At 44.2% G+C, this 17164-nt stretch overlaps 1 protein-coding gene across 1 annotated transcript in view; it reads left to right on the top strand.

Annotated features, from left to right (window-relative positions):
• The first annotated feature begins 357 nt into the window (after nt 1–357).
• Nucleotides 358–17164, top strand: part of HEXB (hexosaminidase subunit beta) — a 26688-nt gene continuing 9881 nt past the window's right edge. Inside the window, exons 1-8 of the mRNA XM_026649138.1 lie at nt 358–695; nt 1160–1311; nt 2689–2754; nt 3868–3914; nt 4236–4346; nt 8491–8592; nt 12105–12234; nt 16896–17076. Of these exons, the coding sequence (XP_026504923.1) occupies nt 400–695; nt 1160–1311; nt 2689–2754; nt 3868–3914; nt 4236–4346; nt 8491–8592; nt 12105–12234; nt 16896–17076 (1085 nt within the window). The 5' untranslated portion in view covers nt 358–399. The remainder of the gene's footprint in view (nt 696–1159; nt 1312–2688; nt 2755–3867; nt 3915–4235; nt 4347–8490; nt 8593–12104; nt 12235–16895; nt 17077–17164) is intronic.

Here is a 17164-nt window from a genome sequence, read left to right as displayed (position 1 = left end):
CGTCTTTTTTTTTTGATCAGCTCCCAGCAAGCAGGGGCCAGGGGAAGAGACTCAGGGGTGCACAGTGGGCCCACCACAGTCCCAGACCGCCCGCCAGGGGATCTAGTCACACAGAGTGTTCGGGTTCTCAGGGATTGGCTTGTTTTGAAAGTTAGCGACCGTGCAAAGAAGCCACAGCCGCCGCAGACCCCTGGAGCCGCGGGACGGAGCTACCAGGCCAGAGCTAGGGAAAGAGCCAGCGCACTGGCCTTGGCCCCAGCGTCTCCATGGGGCGGAGCCGGGCCGCCAGCACCGCCGGCAGCCAGTACAGAGGGAGCCGGGCTCCGCCTCGCTGCCTCGTGACAGGTCGGAGGCGGGGCTCGGGGATCGTTTGACCCGGTCCCGCCCGGGCGGCTCGTGATGCAGGGACAGCGCCGAGCCATGGAGCCAGCCCGGCTGTTCTTGGGGCTCCTGTGCGCCTCCGCGGCGCTGGCCGCCTCCAGCCTCCACCAGCGCCCCCCGCAGCCCGAGCTCCTGCTGGAGGAGGAGGAGCCGGAGCTGGGCGAGTCCCCCTCCGGCTCCCTCTGGCCTCTGCCCCGCTCGCTCCGCATCCTCCCGGGCCAGCTCCAGCTAGCCCCGGCCCGCTTCCAGCTGGTGCACGGCCCGGGCTCCACGGCGGGGCCCGGCTGCGCCCTCCTGCAGGACGCCTTCCGCAGGTGAGGGGCCCGGCCGGCACGCCCAGGCCGAGATGGGGCGGCGGCGGAGCGGGGGCTCGTTCTGCGCCCTGCATGGCCCGGCTGGGGGTCGCGCTCCTGCAGCTCACCGTTGCTGTGGAGTGAAAAGCAGAGCGACTTATCGGACAAGCGCCTGCTGCGGGCAAATAAACCTGCCAGTGGCTAAACGGCCGCTGAAAGCGACTTCCTTCCCCCTAGGTGCAAGCTAAGCACAACGGAGGGGAGGGACATCTGCACTTCGAGCCTCCCCGGACTGTCTGTCTCTCCCGATTGTTTTTATAGGACAGCTGCTAATTGGGGGTGGGAATTAGCCTGAAAATTCTGTGCCCTGGTTCCCTGTACAAAATTTCCCCAGCTCCATTGCACTGGTCCTGGGCACCGAGGGGGGGATGGAGAGGCCACTACTCACTTCAGAGCTTCCTTCCCTGGCTTTGCTTCCTATGCAGGTATTACGAGTACATCTTTGGTTATTCCAAATGGCAAAATCGGGGTCAAAGACCGCTTCCCACTGGAACAGAGTTATTGCAGCTTCAAGTCGTAATTGGTTCCAAAGACTCCGAGTGTGAGAATTATCCCAACATCTCGTCGAATGAGGCTTGTGAGTATCTGACCTGAAATGAACTGTGTCTAACTGGGGGAGGAAGGAAAAGTCCATTGGAATCATACACTTCAGCTTTCTGTAGGTCAGCTTTTTTCCTTCCACAGCTATAAGCCATTCAGAATTTCCTGACTAGCACTTGTGTTCCAATGTAATAGTTATCTGAATGTAATTAGTTAGCAGCATAGTTAAAGGTTTACTCACTCAAGCTGTAAAAAGACCTTGAAAACCTCTCACAATTGTAGCAGCCTGACACTAATTGCTGCTTTTACAGCTCTGATGAGTTTTTTACTTATCTTACGAGTTGATTGTTGAGTAACTTCTTCAGTTTACATTTCAGGTAAACAGGTTAAATGGTGGAACTCTTAGACCTTGCTTACGCTTGCCCATGCTTGTGGCGGCGCATAGGGTACACGTAGCTATGTGCTGCAGCGAAAGGCAGGTTGTGTCCATGGTCACTGTGAAATGCTCTGGCAGTGGGGAAAAGCTCTGACAGCTGGAGCCTTTCCCCGCTGCCTCCCACTGCCAGAGCCTTTTACCCCTTCCACAGTCTTTCACTATGGCGGGGAAAGGCTCCAGCAGTATGGAGGCAGCAGGATGCTACCCTGCTAAAAATAGCAGCATAGACATGGGAGGCACTGCTTTGATCCAGAGAGAGCTGTGAAGGGTATATATCCTAGGGTTCAGATGTGTAGGGCACTCTGCTCGCTTAAGCAGTGCCTCACTGTCTACCCTGTTGTTTATACCTTTGCTAGCTGGGTGTACAGTGTCTGTATTGTACATGCTGCCCAAATGTAGCTCTACCACTAATAGTAATTGTTATAGATCCTGTGGTAACTGACACTTCCCCATATCTAATTCTGCAGAACAAGATTTAGAAATATTCAAGACTTAAACATCTGTTCAAATTCTGGAAGGTGGGGGAGGGATGGTTTTACATCTTCTTACTTACAGATCTACTTCCTTCTTGAAATCACTACATATGCAGTTGCGGTAACCATTCTTAGCATAAACACTGCAGTGTTTAAATCTCAAGAAATATAGGAAGTATTTACTGCAATTACTTTCTTATTGCAACATTGTACATCTACTTACTTTTCTTCCATTGGGTGAAACTTGTCCTTTGCAGTAACAAAATTAATTTTCATTATTAATAAATATATTAGTGCATGAATGCAAAGTTGTAACAGTACAACACCACCGCTTAAAAGCAGTGGAAGTCAGAGTTAAAAGTTGTTAAAGGAAAGGTTAGGATTTGTAGAGTCCTGTTCTAGCACTATGTCTGTTAAAGTCATTATTATCTTTTGTTTAAAGTTAATTAATCCCTATTTTATCTTGTTGAGACAATAACTTGTATTTTGTCCATTTCCATCAAAGATCAGTTAAGTGTAACAGAACCTGTGGCAGTACTGAGGGCAGAAAAGGTCTGGGGTGCATTAAGAGGTAAGCTGACATTTTACATGCTGCTCTCTAAGGGTTTCAATACCTCAGAGTGAAGTACACTTCTACCCCAATATAACGTTGTCCTCAGGAGCCAAAAAATCTTACTGCGTTATAGGTGAAACCGCGTTATATCGACTTGCTTTGATCCGCCGAAATGCGCAGCCCCGCCCCCCCGAGCACTGCTTTACCGTGTTATATCCGATTTCGTGTTATATCTGGTCATGTTATATCGGGGTAGAGGTGTATTTTGTTCCTGTTTGTATAATTAAAGCAAATACGTGGCAAGAAAACCATAGAACTACTAAAAGCGTACTCTGAATTGTATCTACTAAATGAATGTCTTTGAGTGAAAACACCAATCAAGATTTTTATCATGCTGTTTAAGGTTCTGTTTTATTTTTTTAAAGAATCATAGATTATTAGGGTTGGAAGGGACCTCAGGAGATCATCTAGTCCAACCCCCTGCTCAAAGCAGGATCAATCCCCAACTGGCCCCCTCAAGGATTGAACTCACAACCCTGGGTTTAGCAGGCCAACGCTCAAACCACTGAGCTATCCCTCCCCCCCAGTTTTCCTATAACTTGTGGAAGAAGGATGTTGTCCAAACTTGAAACTGAAAATGAGTGTTCACACTGAATCTGGAATTTCTTCCATTATGTAACTCTTTTCTCTGCTAATATTTGAAAATAGAATTGGACTTGTCAGTATCTTGGAATTTTCTGGCTCATAAGCACAAGCTTAGTGAAATCCTCCTGTATTACTCTGGAGGGCTGTATGTGTGAGGGTTTCCATTCCTTTACAAGGTTAATTTGGTGCAGTGGAGCAGTCTTAGTACATTTAAATTTAATATACATAGAATAGTGGAGAGATGTTTACCTTATCTTCAGAATTATCAGTTTCCTCTTCCCAATTAACGTAACTAAAGTTGGGTCTTGGAGGGAACGGATATGCAGTGTACAGTGGAGAGGAGAACGTATCTCAAAAGATGACTGAAACATGCTTTTTAGCTATGTAAACTACAATAACTGGTGATGGTCTCATGTTTGACTGTGTTTTAGTGACCTAAGTATTTGGATTGTTCTCCACAAACCTCAATCTCTTTGATTCTTCTAGGTTTGGAAACCTTCAGCCAGTTGGTCTATGAAGATGACTATGGGAGTGTGAGTATAGCTATTAACTAAAAACACATTCTTGGTAGCGACAGAACCACATACTGCTATTGCTAAGAGACACTTCGACAGATCTTTTAGACTAGAGGCTGCATTGATGATCCACCCCATGATGTCTTGTCTTCCTAAATGGTCCTCCGAAGCTAGTTAATATAGACTTCTCACTTGATGTTTGGTTAACTTAAAACTTTAGAGGTGTTATCTCTTTGAGCTATATTTCTGTACACTGCACTATAGCTGAACTTAGTGGTAAATTTATGACACTGTTATAGAATAACATCTTTTTAATTCTTCAAATCCTGTTTGTAATAGTTCCTTATCAATGAATCAGAAATCACTGACTACCCAAGATTTGCTCACAGAGGAATCTTACTTGATACATCGAGACACTTTCTACCCCTCAAAAGTATTCTTACAAACCTGGTAAGTTGGCATTTTGTAGTAACCAGTGGTTTTTCCTCAAATGTCTGCTCAGTTCCTGTTATACACCTTATCTTGACAAATTCACTAAATCTGTCACTGTAAAACAATAACTTTATAAAATAATCATAGGTGGCTAATTGTTAAGAAAGCAATTAATGCTAGAAACCTGGAGACATTAACAACCGCTTATTTCAGTTGCTAGGCAACTTAGTTTTAGACACTTCTAGGCAATTCTATCTTGGTCTAGTTTCCTCTCTGTCTGGACATACAGCATGCTTTAACTTGTAAATTTCAATGTAAAAAGAAACTGTTGGGGTGGATTGACTGATGAAAATGCTCTAGATTTACAACAGAGGGACTAACATCACTTGGCACAAATATTCTTCATAACTTTATTTAAATACAAATGGCTACACTAACGGACCAGAAAACTGAAATGTTTGGGGGAGCGTAACTTGTTCAGTATCTACATGCATATAAAGGTAAAGGCACATTCAAAAACAACTATTTAAAAAATGAGAAGGAGCAGCAAAAGTTCTCTCCTACCATGTAGTAGTATCAAAGAAGTTGAATTTCCCCAGTAGTAGATGGGATAATGTATGGTCCTTAACTGTTTAAGGGAGTGGGCAAATGAGCCCTTGTTGAATTAATATTTTTAATTTAGGCCATCTCTTCAGGGCTATGGGAATAGAGCTATTGGAGGGGCAGTGTGGTTTGGTGGCTTGAATAAGTGGACTTGAAACAGGGAAATCTGGGTTCTGTTATATACTGATTTTATTGCGAGATCCTGAACAAATCACAATCTCTCTTCTTCCACTTCTTCCAACGGAAAGGGGAGATACTTGTCCCCCTTTGTAAAGCACTCCTGAGGTTTTAGTGAGTTTCTTCTGTCCACATCTTTCCTGCTCTGCAACTCCCATCCTGGTTGCTTCTCTTATTCCCATACAAAGAAGAGGACAGCTGCTATAGGAGAAGCCCCTGAAGTCCTGGCCTCAGGTCCCCCTCTTTTGAGGAGTTGATTGATAGCCCTTACTTCCTAATCAAACAGGAAGTGACCTCTGCATCTACATCATGATCCTACAAAGAGGAAATTAGCCATGAGTTGAGGCAGGGAAAGAGATGAAAATGAAACAGACTAAATATTTTTAAAAGTTTCTGAAGTCGTTCACAGATGAAATGGGATTAATGTGTATTACCACATTTTAAGTGACTTAATTACTGTTTTAAGTAATAGTGACAAGTAGCTTTCCTTTTGATTGTACTTTACAAAGTGCAACCCACTTCAATGTAGTTGTTTTAACACATTCAACAAGGGTTTTTATTAAAGTTAATCTTGATGCACTAACATTCTGGATCCTTCAGGAGATCTTGTAATCTGATTTGCAAATACAACTTCTTCACAGTATTCAGAGAGAGCCATGGGGGCACAGCATTGAAGTTCACGGTTTCTGGCCTCCTAAAAACATTTTTTCCTCCCATCAAGTTGTCTCTTCTAACCACTAACTGCACAATTGAGGAATGATGTGGATACTCTTGACAACCTAGCTTTTCCAGATTGGATGGTGTCTCTCTCCAGCCTATTATATAGAGGCTGTGTCTACATGGCTCCACTATTTGCACTGTGGGGGTATGATCTGCAGTATTCAGTAAAGTGCTACACTGTAACTCCCCTGTGTGGATGCTATAGGCACAAACTAAAAGGTGCCTATAGTTTGTACCTGCAGTGTCCAATGGGGGAGTTACAGTGTTGCACTTTAATGCATACTGCAGTTCACACTCCAGTCCAAATGGTCAAGCTACGTAGACAAATTTTAAGATTACTAGGCTTTTTTCACTCTGACCTAATCTGAAGTTGAGCCTACTGTGACAAAGTTCCTCCTCTATCTTGGTGGGTCCTGTGCTTATTGGCAGATTTTCTTGCCTCAGAGATTCACCATGTGGGTTGGGGAACAGCCCCGAGACCTTCCCCTCTGGAAGAACCCACAGTCCAGGTCAATTGGGAGGTTTGGGGGGAACCCAGGCCCGCCCTCTACTCTGGGTTCCAGCCCAGGGCCCTGTAGATTGCAGCTGTCTATAGTGCCTCCTGTAACAGCTGCATGACAGCTACAACTCCCTGGGCTACTTCCCCATGGCCTTCTCCAAACACCTTCCTTATTCTCACCACAGGACCTTCCTCCTGGTGTCTGATAACGCCTGTACTCCTCAGTCCTCCAGCAGCACACCCTCTCACTCTCAGCTCCTTACACCTCTTGCTCCCAGCTCCTCACACTCACACCACAAACTGAAGTGAGCTCCTTTTAAAACCCAGGTGCCCTGATTAGCCTGCCTTAATTGATTCTAGCAGCTTCTTCTTAATTGGCTCCAGGTGTCCTAATTAGCCTGCCTGCCTGAACTGGTTCTAGCAGGTTCCTGATTACTCTAGAGCAGCCCCTGCTCTGGTCACTCAGGGAACAGAAAACTACTCATCCAGTGACCAGTATATTTGCCCTCCACCAGACTCCTGTACCCCACTGGTCTGGGTCTGTCACGCTACCCTTTGAGGGTAATGCATTTAAAGGAACAGCAGTGATGTTAAACCAATCTCTAAGATTTCAGGTTCACTTCTTCAAACGGATCGACGTTGTAGTGGAAAGGAATATATTTGCCAATAGCTATGCTATAGCACATGCAACACTGGTTCCCCTCCTTTCCCTCCACACTCCTGCAACCTAGTTTATTTGGTAGAGGAAATATGTACCTGGGATCATGTAGAGAAGCCTTTGAATATGAGAATATATAACTTCCTCAATTCCTTATTGCCTTTTTTGTTGTTGTTGCTTTTTTTAAGACTGAATCATGTGCTTAAAGTCTTTTTCACTATTTACTGCAGTTTACCTGTAACAACTCTGATGCGTTTAGAGCTAAGTCAGCTGGTATGTCGACTCAGTGTGTGTTTGACCTCTAAAATGCTTATTTTTAGGATTCTGTTTGTGCCCAGCAAACCAGGTGTTTGTACAGTCAGTAATTTATGGACTCTCATGCTGCATAGTCTTCAGCATTTCCAGTGAAAATAATACTTGTTGCTCTTTTCTCTGAAAGGGCTGACATCTTAACATTCTAAAAAAGTTAGACAAATGTAAGTTGACTCTCTTAAGACTTACATTATTCTTAAAGCTTACCCACATATTTCTTGCTTTCCTAATATTTTTCTAAATGCACTAAGTTTGTGGCTCTAATACCCTCCCACCTTCTTGCTTTTTATGTCCTTTCAACTTGCTTTAAAACATGCATAACTTTCCTCTTATCTGTCTAGCTAAACTTCTGTTTGAATTCAGTACTAATCTTCCAGTAATGAATTAGACAATTACCAATTAAGTTAAAATGCTTGCTCTATCATTAATAAGGTGGATAACACAGTTTTGAGAGACTACAAATGCTGTAGGTCTTAACTTGGCTTGAGACAGATCCTGAAAAAGAAATGGCAACTTTGTTTTTTTTATAATCCCCAAAGTGGGGAGCCCCATATATCACATCTAGTCTTAGCACTACAACTCCATATGGAGAACCTGTATTAATGTGGGAAATCTCAATTGTATCCAGTTCCCAGAATGCAAGTATTGCTGCCAAATTAACTGTAAACGTAAGGGGGAAAACCAAGCCTGATGAGGAAACAATAGACTAAAATTCAATTGGATGCAAAATAAAGTAGAGACGTAAAAACCTGTAGACTGTAGAATCCCTTGGCACACTGCTTGCATCTAAATACATGGTATTTGGGGAGAAGCGGTGGTGATATAATGCTGTCTGACTATAGCACGGCATGGAGGATTCGCAGGATTTGGTGTGAAAGTCAAACTCTTCAGTTTCTTAATTTGACAGCTGCTCTCCTATGAGCCAGTCAACTAGAATCAGGTTGACTACCTGCAATGGATGGCTAGAGAGAGGAACAATAGGAAAAACACCTACAAGCAGATACACAATGCATTTAGGGTTCAAGAATATGTGTGGCAGTGGAGGAGGTGAGGACACTTTGCAATGCTCCATAAGGCACTACAGGATTCTGCAGCTGAACCTAGAGCAGGACCAGTAGTAGCGCCCTTCGAACAGTGATGCAGTGCAGGTGAAGCACTTAACTAAAATGTTAATCTTGCATTGTTTGTTACAGGATGCCATGGCTTTTAACAAGTTTAACGTTCTCCACTGGCACATAGTAGATGACCATTCATTCCCTTACCAGAGCGCCACTTTCCCTGACTTGAGTGGCAAGGTGAGTCAAAAACATCCGTGAGATATTTGAATATCTTGGCAGGAAATCCTCTACAATAAAATATTTAGGTATATGTCACATTTTGAAGTTCAACCCAGACCAGTGAGAGGTTGCATTTTTGCTTGACCTATAACCCTGAGTGCCTTAAAACGCTCTGCTGCTGTAGCTCCCTGTTTGGAGTCTTTCAGCCATCAACAAGTATGCACGGAGTGTCCATGTGTTAAGCAGCCCTGTTTTAGCAATTCTGACTCCAGCAGCCTGCTTGTTACACCACAGCCACACTCTGGTCTCCACCAGCCTCGGTTATTACTAGCCAAATGACCCCCAACACACCTGAATTTCCCCCAAACCATCTACCCTGAAATTTCCAGCCCCCTTGTGGATCATTCAGAGCAGTAATAAGTAAGGCTATGTTTTAGTCATGGGTATTTTTAGTAAAAGTCATGGACAGGTCACGGGCAGTACACAAAAATTCATGGCCTGTGACCTATCCATTAACTTGTACTATATACCCCTAACTAAAACTTGGCCCAGGGAGGGGGGGCGGGGTGCATCATGGGTGCTCTGGGGTGGCGGGCGGGAAAGGTTGGCAGGGCTGGCAGGCTCCACGCAGCTTCCCGGAAGCGGCTGGCATGTCCCTGCAGCTCCTCCGGGGAGGGAAGGTCAAGGGGGCTCCACGCGCTGCCCCTATCACTAGCATTGGCTCCGCAGCTTCCATTGGCAGGCAGGGGCAGCCCAAACAGCGCCCCCTGAGGTAAGCGGCGCACCCCATCTCCTAGCCCTGAGCCCTCTTCCACACCCAAACTACTGGGTGGGAGGCAGGGGCCCAAGACTGCCCCAGAAGTTGCTGCTGGAGAAGTCACAGAGGTCACGGAATCCGTGACCTCCGTGATAGGCACGCAGCCTTAGTTATAAGGTCCGTTGCTCCTTTACAGAAACAAAAGCCCAGCAGCTTGTTGCTTTAACTGGAGTTAACAGTAACTTAAATTCAAATGCAGCCCTGGGATGGGTTGGATTAAAGTAAAACAAGTTTATTAACAGAAAGAAAGAGGTTTTAAGTGAGCTCAAGTATAAGGGATAAAGACAGAAATGGTTAGAAACAAATAAAAGGGCAAACATGCATCTTAAAGTCTGAATCTTAATTTAGCAAGATACAGTCTTTATTCAAGATGGTTTTCTCTCATCCACGGTCGTCGTCTTTCCAATTTTTTGCTGGCTGGCCCGGCCAGGACCCATCACAGAAATCAAATCACTTTGTTTCTTTGACTGAAAGTGAAGGATAACTTAGGGGTTCGCTCCCCCTCTCTTTATAGTTCAGTGAACCTCTGAAATGTATTCTTCTGAAGGGTACAAAGGTGATTAGTTCATGCTGAGTAAAGAAGCCATGAGGTCTGGAAAATAAGATTCCGTGTTGGTTCCTCCCCTGCTTGTGGTTGCTACTGTGCAAATTATCTCTTCCTGCTGCAGCCTCTAATACAAATGAATAGTCCATTGAACTTGGGCCCCACCTGGTTTGGGATGTGAGCCACCTTCCTTTGTCTAGGAACAGACCTGCTTATCACCTTTACCTAGGCCCGTCTGTCTGTCTTAAACATGTTCTAGTAACATAATGTAAAGGGAATTCATAACTTAACCTTACATGTGAACACACAGGCATTTTACAACAATATTAATAATCAGCGTGGTGTTAGTTTTCATGTGATACCTTCCAAGGCATATTTTGTACAAATATTATTACATTAGTTTGTAAAGTGTGAGTACAGGAGTGCCTAGGGTCACAGCATGTGAACAGTATAAGTGATACATCTAGCTTGGGAACTGGCCTTGAAAAGAGAAACATTGTTTGTTTTTTTGTCAGTGTTACCTTAAGTTCAGCAGGCATCTGCAGCACCACAGGCTTAGCCCAGTAAATGAAGGTGGTCTTGCACCATACAGTTTCTGCAAGATAAGCGTAAACCTTGCCAATCATGCATAATTCGCATATGCCAGTGGCTTCTCTGCAGTCTTCTATTATCCAAGAAGCCGAGCCAATAGTGAGATCTCGTACTAACTGATTAATGTTCCAAAATATACTACAGAATATTCATAGCATACTATGAAAGTCTTAAATGACACTTGTTAGTGTACATCATTATGCTGGTTAGTCACTAATTCACAGTGGGTCACCTTATCAGTAGTGAGGTTCTGCTCTATGCACGACAACACACAAATTTGGCCAAATTTAAATTTTGTTGGATTACTCTGTTATTGGAATTCCATCCTGTTGAGCCTAAGAACACCAAATAGATCTCCCAGCATTCATGCTCTTCTATTAAAAGTTGTTTGACAGCTGCTGATCTTCATATCAAAAATCCAATGGCAGTGCTTGGGGTAGAGGTTTGAAGAACTTATTTAAAATAAAGGTGGGGAGTCCATATGGTACACTTGGGTCAATTACAGTCTGTCCTGCCTCTTTCCAACCTGCAGGCTGTGGGAGGGAGAGCATCTTGCCTCAATGACCAGTTGCATTTTTTTCAATGCCTGTTTCTGCAATTGAGTCACCATTTGGCTGTAACTCTGAGGCTTAAGATCCTGTTTGATAGCCACGAAGGGTCATGTTGTTGTCCGCGGAGAATTCACTTTGTTACTAGCATGTGCTACACCAAGTCAATAACTGGGAGAAGCTCCTGTCACTTTCAAGCTGCAGCTGGGGGGACAGTACAGTGCTCAAACTCAGCACCATAAAATGGACACCATGGTTTCAAATCAGGCAGCAGACGAAAACTGACAACCAGAGACATAGGCCTGGGCTATTCGCATAGCTGAAGTCGAAGTATCTTAGTTTGACTTACCTGGCCATCCTCACGGTGGCGAGTCGACCGCCGTGGCTCCCCCGTCAACTCCGCTTACTCCTCCTGCCAAGGTGGAGTATAGGCGTCGATTCGGGGATCGATTTATCGCGTCTAGACAAGACGCGATAAATCGATCTCCAATACATCGAACACTACCCGCCGATCCGGCAGGTAGTATAGACGTACCCATAGTAACTTCAAACTGACTCCACCTCTCAACTCAATCAGCCTTTTCCATTAATTTGGTCTTTCACGGGGCCAGCAAAAGAGCCCATAATGTTTCAGAACCAGTAATGCTGGTATGACCAGATGGACGTGGGGAGAAGTCTAATAAACAATTACTTTGTACTTTGTCAAACCCATGACTCTTATAGGAACTGGCTTGTTCAATCAGACTTTTTTGTCACTGGAAATCAGTGACTGATTTCATTTATTAAACAAGATCTACGACAGAATAAATCTCTTCAAGTGCAGACCATTCGTTCTTCTTGGATAAAAATGCAGTTCTCCCAGGGCTGGGCTGCCAGACTTATTGGACCATAATTATCCCTGGTGTAATTGTACATTATTTGTGACTTGTTTTCAATCTGAACTGAAGGGATTCCAAAATTTCAATGCTATTTTTTTGCAAGTTCCTTGTATTCTTTATAAACATTCTCTTTAAATGTGAACATTTCACAGGGCTCTTATTCCTATGATCACATCTATACTCCAACTGATGTCCGTCTGGTGATTGACTATGCTCGGTTAAGAGGCATTAGGGTTATCCCAGAGTTTGATAGCCCGGGACATACACAATCTTGGGGGAAAGGTAAGATCCATGTCTCTCTAACAAGGTTACAAAGGTTAATGCTTGTAATGAAGTGAGGCACAGAGTAATGTGACTATATGAATTACTACCCATGCTCAAAGCACATTATGAAGATTTTGAAAGACTTTTCAGTGAGAGGTAGAAGAGTGATAAAAGCCCTGAGAAGGATTCAGTGAAGATCATTCCTTAGTTTGAAAAACAAAAGTGACACTGGAAGCAATTGAAATCATATGCTAGGTACATGCTGAGCTTTAATTTTCTTGCAGAGTGGATATGCACAAGTGTGGGCATAGGAAAGCACATAAATACAACTGTATTTATTTCATTATCTGAGTGTGTTAGAATTTTCAGGACTCACCATGACATGGTCTAGTCCAATTGCTGTTGGAATGATGGAGATAGGAAGCTGATTCAGCTTGTGGAATGCTGTTACAGTGAGGAATGGAGTCTCACTTTGTTGTTTGTTTGAACTTCTTATTAAGGCAGAGTTACAATGAAATGTTAACCTACTACATCATATAGTACTTATTCGGGATCAGGTTAATATTTAAAGAACTTGACTAAAGATTCTAGCTTACTTGCTGGGGAGCCTTCTTCCTCTGACTGCATTAAAAAGGGTGACCACATTTCTAAATACCTGTCCTCTTTTTGCCAATTCCGTTGGGTATGTATTTGGTGTGAAAGCTTTTCCTTTACAAGGACAGCCTATGTTTTACCCTACCATAGTTCTATAGGAGGAGAAGTCACATTTTTCCAATAACGCGATACTCTACCAAAGCATAGATGACAGCGACGTAGGTCACTTGCAGAAGTTTGGGGTGGCAAACACCAGAGTACCACTTTAAAATAAAATACCAAAACTGATCGTGTACAGGGCATTGAGATTATCTAGAATTGATGGAGGAGGCCATACCACTTGCAGTTCCCATAGTGTCCATTTTGTGTAGGTTTTTATACTGCAATCATCACCGGAGCATCTGAACACCTTCCCATAGTGTATTAAGCAACGTGAACATGCATCTGTCATGTGTTGTTTATTCTCTTATCCTCTCCCCAGAGGGAAAACTGGGGGGGGGGGGGGGGAAGCGTCTTGTTTGGTAGGGTGGTTGTGTGGGGTGTTGTTTGTTTAAATATACCTCTTGCTGTGTGTTTATATTAGGGAAGGCAAGGTCAAAGAAAATGTGCATTCTACTTGGAATGGAAAGTCGTGAAGTTTGTGATAGTTCCTCGGGGAGTTCATTCCACCATCTCAGACAGTCCCTGGGGAGGTTCAGTCTCCTGCACAGACAAGCTTAGTCTTATTATTGAGTGTTTCATTGTGCCAGAGGAGCAAAGTTGTTGACCGCGGTCTTTGTCCTGGATCTTTAAACAGTCTTTTAGGTATCTTGGGCCTAGGCCCTGGAATGCTTTGAAGATCAGGACTGAGAGACCCTGAACTCTATTAGAAATTCTATAGGAAGCCAGTATAGAAAGCGGAAGTCAGGTGTGATGTGCTCAGAGTAGCCTGCGTTGTCAAGGAGATGCACTGCAACATTTTGTACTAGGTGGAATTGAGAGCTGACGATTTCATGCCCAGGTATAGCCTGGCATTGGAGGATTTCATGTTACTTTACAGAGTCTATTGGATGAAGTCTGTTCTTCCTCCTGCAATGGAGGGAAACAGGCTCTATTTTCAGCTGGGGAAATGAGACGTGCAGACTCAATGACTTGACCTAACTCTCACAAGAAGCTGGCAGCAAAGCTGGGATTAGGACAGAACTCCTGATTCCCAGTAGTGTGTTTTGGCCACAAGGCTGTCCTTCGTTTCTTTGTGCCATTGCTTATAAACAGCCTGGCACTCTTCTTGGGGGTGGGAAGAGGGTAACTTGATTAAAATGTTAGAACCTGTAAGTGCCCCCTGACAAGTACCCAGGAGCAAAGCTTTGGTGGGAAGCAGTAAGATGGCACTAGTATTTGAAGTGATTCATAATTAGGAGGAGAGAGGAATAAGACCAAGAAGCTGCATTTGCTAAAAAGCTTTTTCTAAATCCTTAGTCTAGGAATGGTACGTGCTTTTTCTATAGACCTAACTGAGACAGGTCAGGGCAAGTGCACCCATATTTCCCCTTCGTGGTCCAGCAAGTCACCCGCTCTCTGGAGAGCCATGTCTCACCCTGATCAGAAGGGAGAATCTCCAGGCTGCACATTACCCTACCTTCGCTCTGTATGTCCCAGCATGGACAGTCAGTCTAAACACTCCAGATTGCTTTCTCTTCAGAGACTGATAGCAGAATGATTGCTAGAGATATGTTACCATGAAACACTTCCTATGCAAGTCTACTTTATCTTAAGGTACTGTAAAAAGCAATCCAGAGAAAACATATCAAAACCAATAAAAGAACTTATGTGCAAGCTAACAAGCTTACCCGAGGTCACCCCACCCGAGGGTTACTTTATGGTTACAAGTTCGTTACCACTTCGGCTCAGAACAAGGTCTTATGAGGCCCCATTAGGCCAAGTCCTTCCAGTCTTCCCCCAAGGATTGGGGCCCTTCATGGGCCATAGGTCCTGCCTGTTTGCTGGACTGGGAAGAATGCTTTTCTCCAAAACTCTCTTCTTTGTTAGTCTCTGGAGTACCCAGTTTGAACTAGAATATATATGTATCTCTGGGGAGCTTCAAGAGATGATAGCAAAGGAAGTATATTAGCATCCCCCTCCCTCCTAGAATAGATACATACAGTGCCACAACACATGCACAATTGCAATTTTAATACAAGGTACCCAAAGGTATTTAACCCTAATTCAGTAAGGTTTAGCTTAACTCACCAAAGCTTGCTTTAATTCCATTATGTTTGTTCAGGACATTGTCACTGTCACAATAACCAAGAATTATGGCTCTTGGGCTGATCTGTGGATGACTGATAGCATACAGAGTACGTTCAGATGGGCCACAGAACTGAGTCTCAGTCTTCAAACAGACCATTTCTGCTAGTTTTAGCTTGATCCAGGACTTAGGGAGCAACTGCAAAGATACATTTGGGCAGCTAGCCTTAAGCATAGCTTTCTGCACCCCAGATGATTATTTTGAGTCGGAGTGTCTGTCTGATCAATTGTGATCAGATTTGCAGATGATAGTACAGTTCTGGAGAAGTGACAGAAGGTCAGAACCAAAATGTAAAGTAACATAGTGATTTAAAAACAGTGGGTGTACAGGCAATGAGAAGAAAGTTGGCATAAAAATCCTACCGTCAGGGAGAAGGAATAGGGAGGATACAAAATAGATATAATGAAATAGCCATTGCTTTTTACCTTGTCTTAATACTGACAGTTTCCACATAACTTTGCATTGGGTTCTGCAAGGAAAGTGTTCTTAGGACAGGTAGGTGACAAAACCCTCTCCTAAATTAGTGTACAATATTAATGTTCACAACTCATATCCTAGTTTAGTTCATGTAAGTTGACCCTTCTTGACTTGGTGACTCAGGAGGTGGCAGTCCTGCAAAACTTTTGCTCTCCTTTTCTATGTCTTTCCCTAGTTGCTCTGTAGAGGTGTCTTCCTATGCTTAATATTGGGACTGTATGTAGACTTTCAGAGTAGCAAAGTTAGTTACTAGTGGGTTGGGTCGGGAAGGCATGGGGAGCTTTTTTTCTATATTGAATTTTTAGAGCTGCAAAGAAAAATGTGGATGGGAACCTGTGATCTGAAATCAACTTTCTAAGATGTCATCTTGAAAACCTAGCATTGGCTTTGCTTCCTTCCTAGACTCACTGTGGCACTTCCCATCCATAGAGCCCTGTGCAGATACAAAAACATGTATCCACATCCAATCCACAATCCTCAAAAACTGTCATCTCTGCAGATTTGCGGGGCTCTAAACAGCTCCACAGGTCACTGCGCAGCACGGACACAAGGCTGTGTCAAGCCCCCAACCGCCCTAACTTCTCCCCAGAGACCTCCTGCTCTGCTGCCTGCTCCACCCCTGCCGTACCTCCTTCCCCGCTCCGGGCAGGGAGGCTACAATTCTGGGACCTTCTATGCTGTGCCGCCCTCCCCATGGGGGGCTTGGACACGCCTACGCAGTTGCAGCAGCTCTAATGCACGCTGACATTGCCGCCTGCTTGTTTAAAGAACAACCCCACCTTCAAAATAGCACTTGGCTCACTCCCTTCTGGGAGTTATAGTTTACCTCCTCCCTCTGAGCAAGCTGGGGACTACAACTTCCAGAATGCCCAGCACGCTGCTGCGTGATTCAGAGAACAGAGCTGGAGCCTGCAGGCTGGGTGACAGCCACTCCGTTCCAGTGAGAGTGTGCTGCAGAGCCTGTACAGATACAAAATTTGTATCCACATCTGTCCTGCAATCTGCAAAAATGGTCTGAAGCGGATGCAGATATCTGTGGCTACAAAGCGGATTTGCAGGGCTCTACCCATCCAGGGATGCATCAGAATCCGGTTTTCCAGATGGTGGCATGTTCTGTAAATATTTAGGCATTAAACTGGGCATCAGGAAGTCCTGAATTCTAATCTTAACCCAAGTCATTTAACTCCCATCTTCTTTTGCTGATTATATAAAGTAGGAATAATACTTAAACGAGTCTTGGGAGTGCTAATGTTTGTAAAGCATTTTGTCTAATAAAAGAACTAGAAGTTCTGCATATCCTCTTAATTGCTTCTTTTATTAGGTCAAAAAGACCTTCTCACACCATGTTTCAATGGAGAGCACCGGAGTGGTTCTTATGGACCTGTAAACCCCATTTTGAATACAACTTATCATTTCATGACTGACCTCTTCAAAGAAATTAGCGGTGTATTTCCTGATGCCTACATCCACTTGGGAGGAGATGAAGTGGACTTCACTTGTTGGTATGATGTGGCAGTTCAAAGCATAGAGGCTGGTGCATCTAAAATCTACCTAAAGTCAGCAATTACGGCATTCAGTTCAGTGATGCAT

Source organism: Terrapene carolina, unplaced genomic scaffold (assembly GCF_002925995.2).
Source record: "Terrapene carolina triunguis isolate 2854851 unplaced genomic scaffold, T_m_triunguis-2.0 Scaffold69, whole genome shotgun sequence".
NCBI lineage: Eukaryota > Metazoa > Chordata > Testudines > Emydidae > Terrapene > Terrapene triunguis.
Note: the sequence above shows the minus strand (reverse complement) of the source record. Positions and strands in the feature narration are given on the sequence as shown.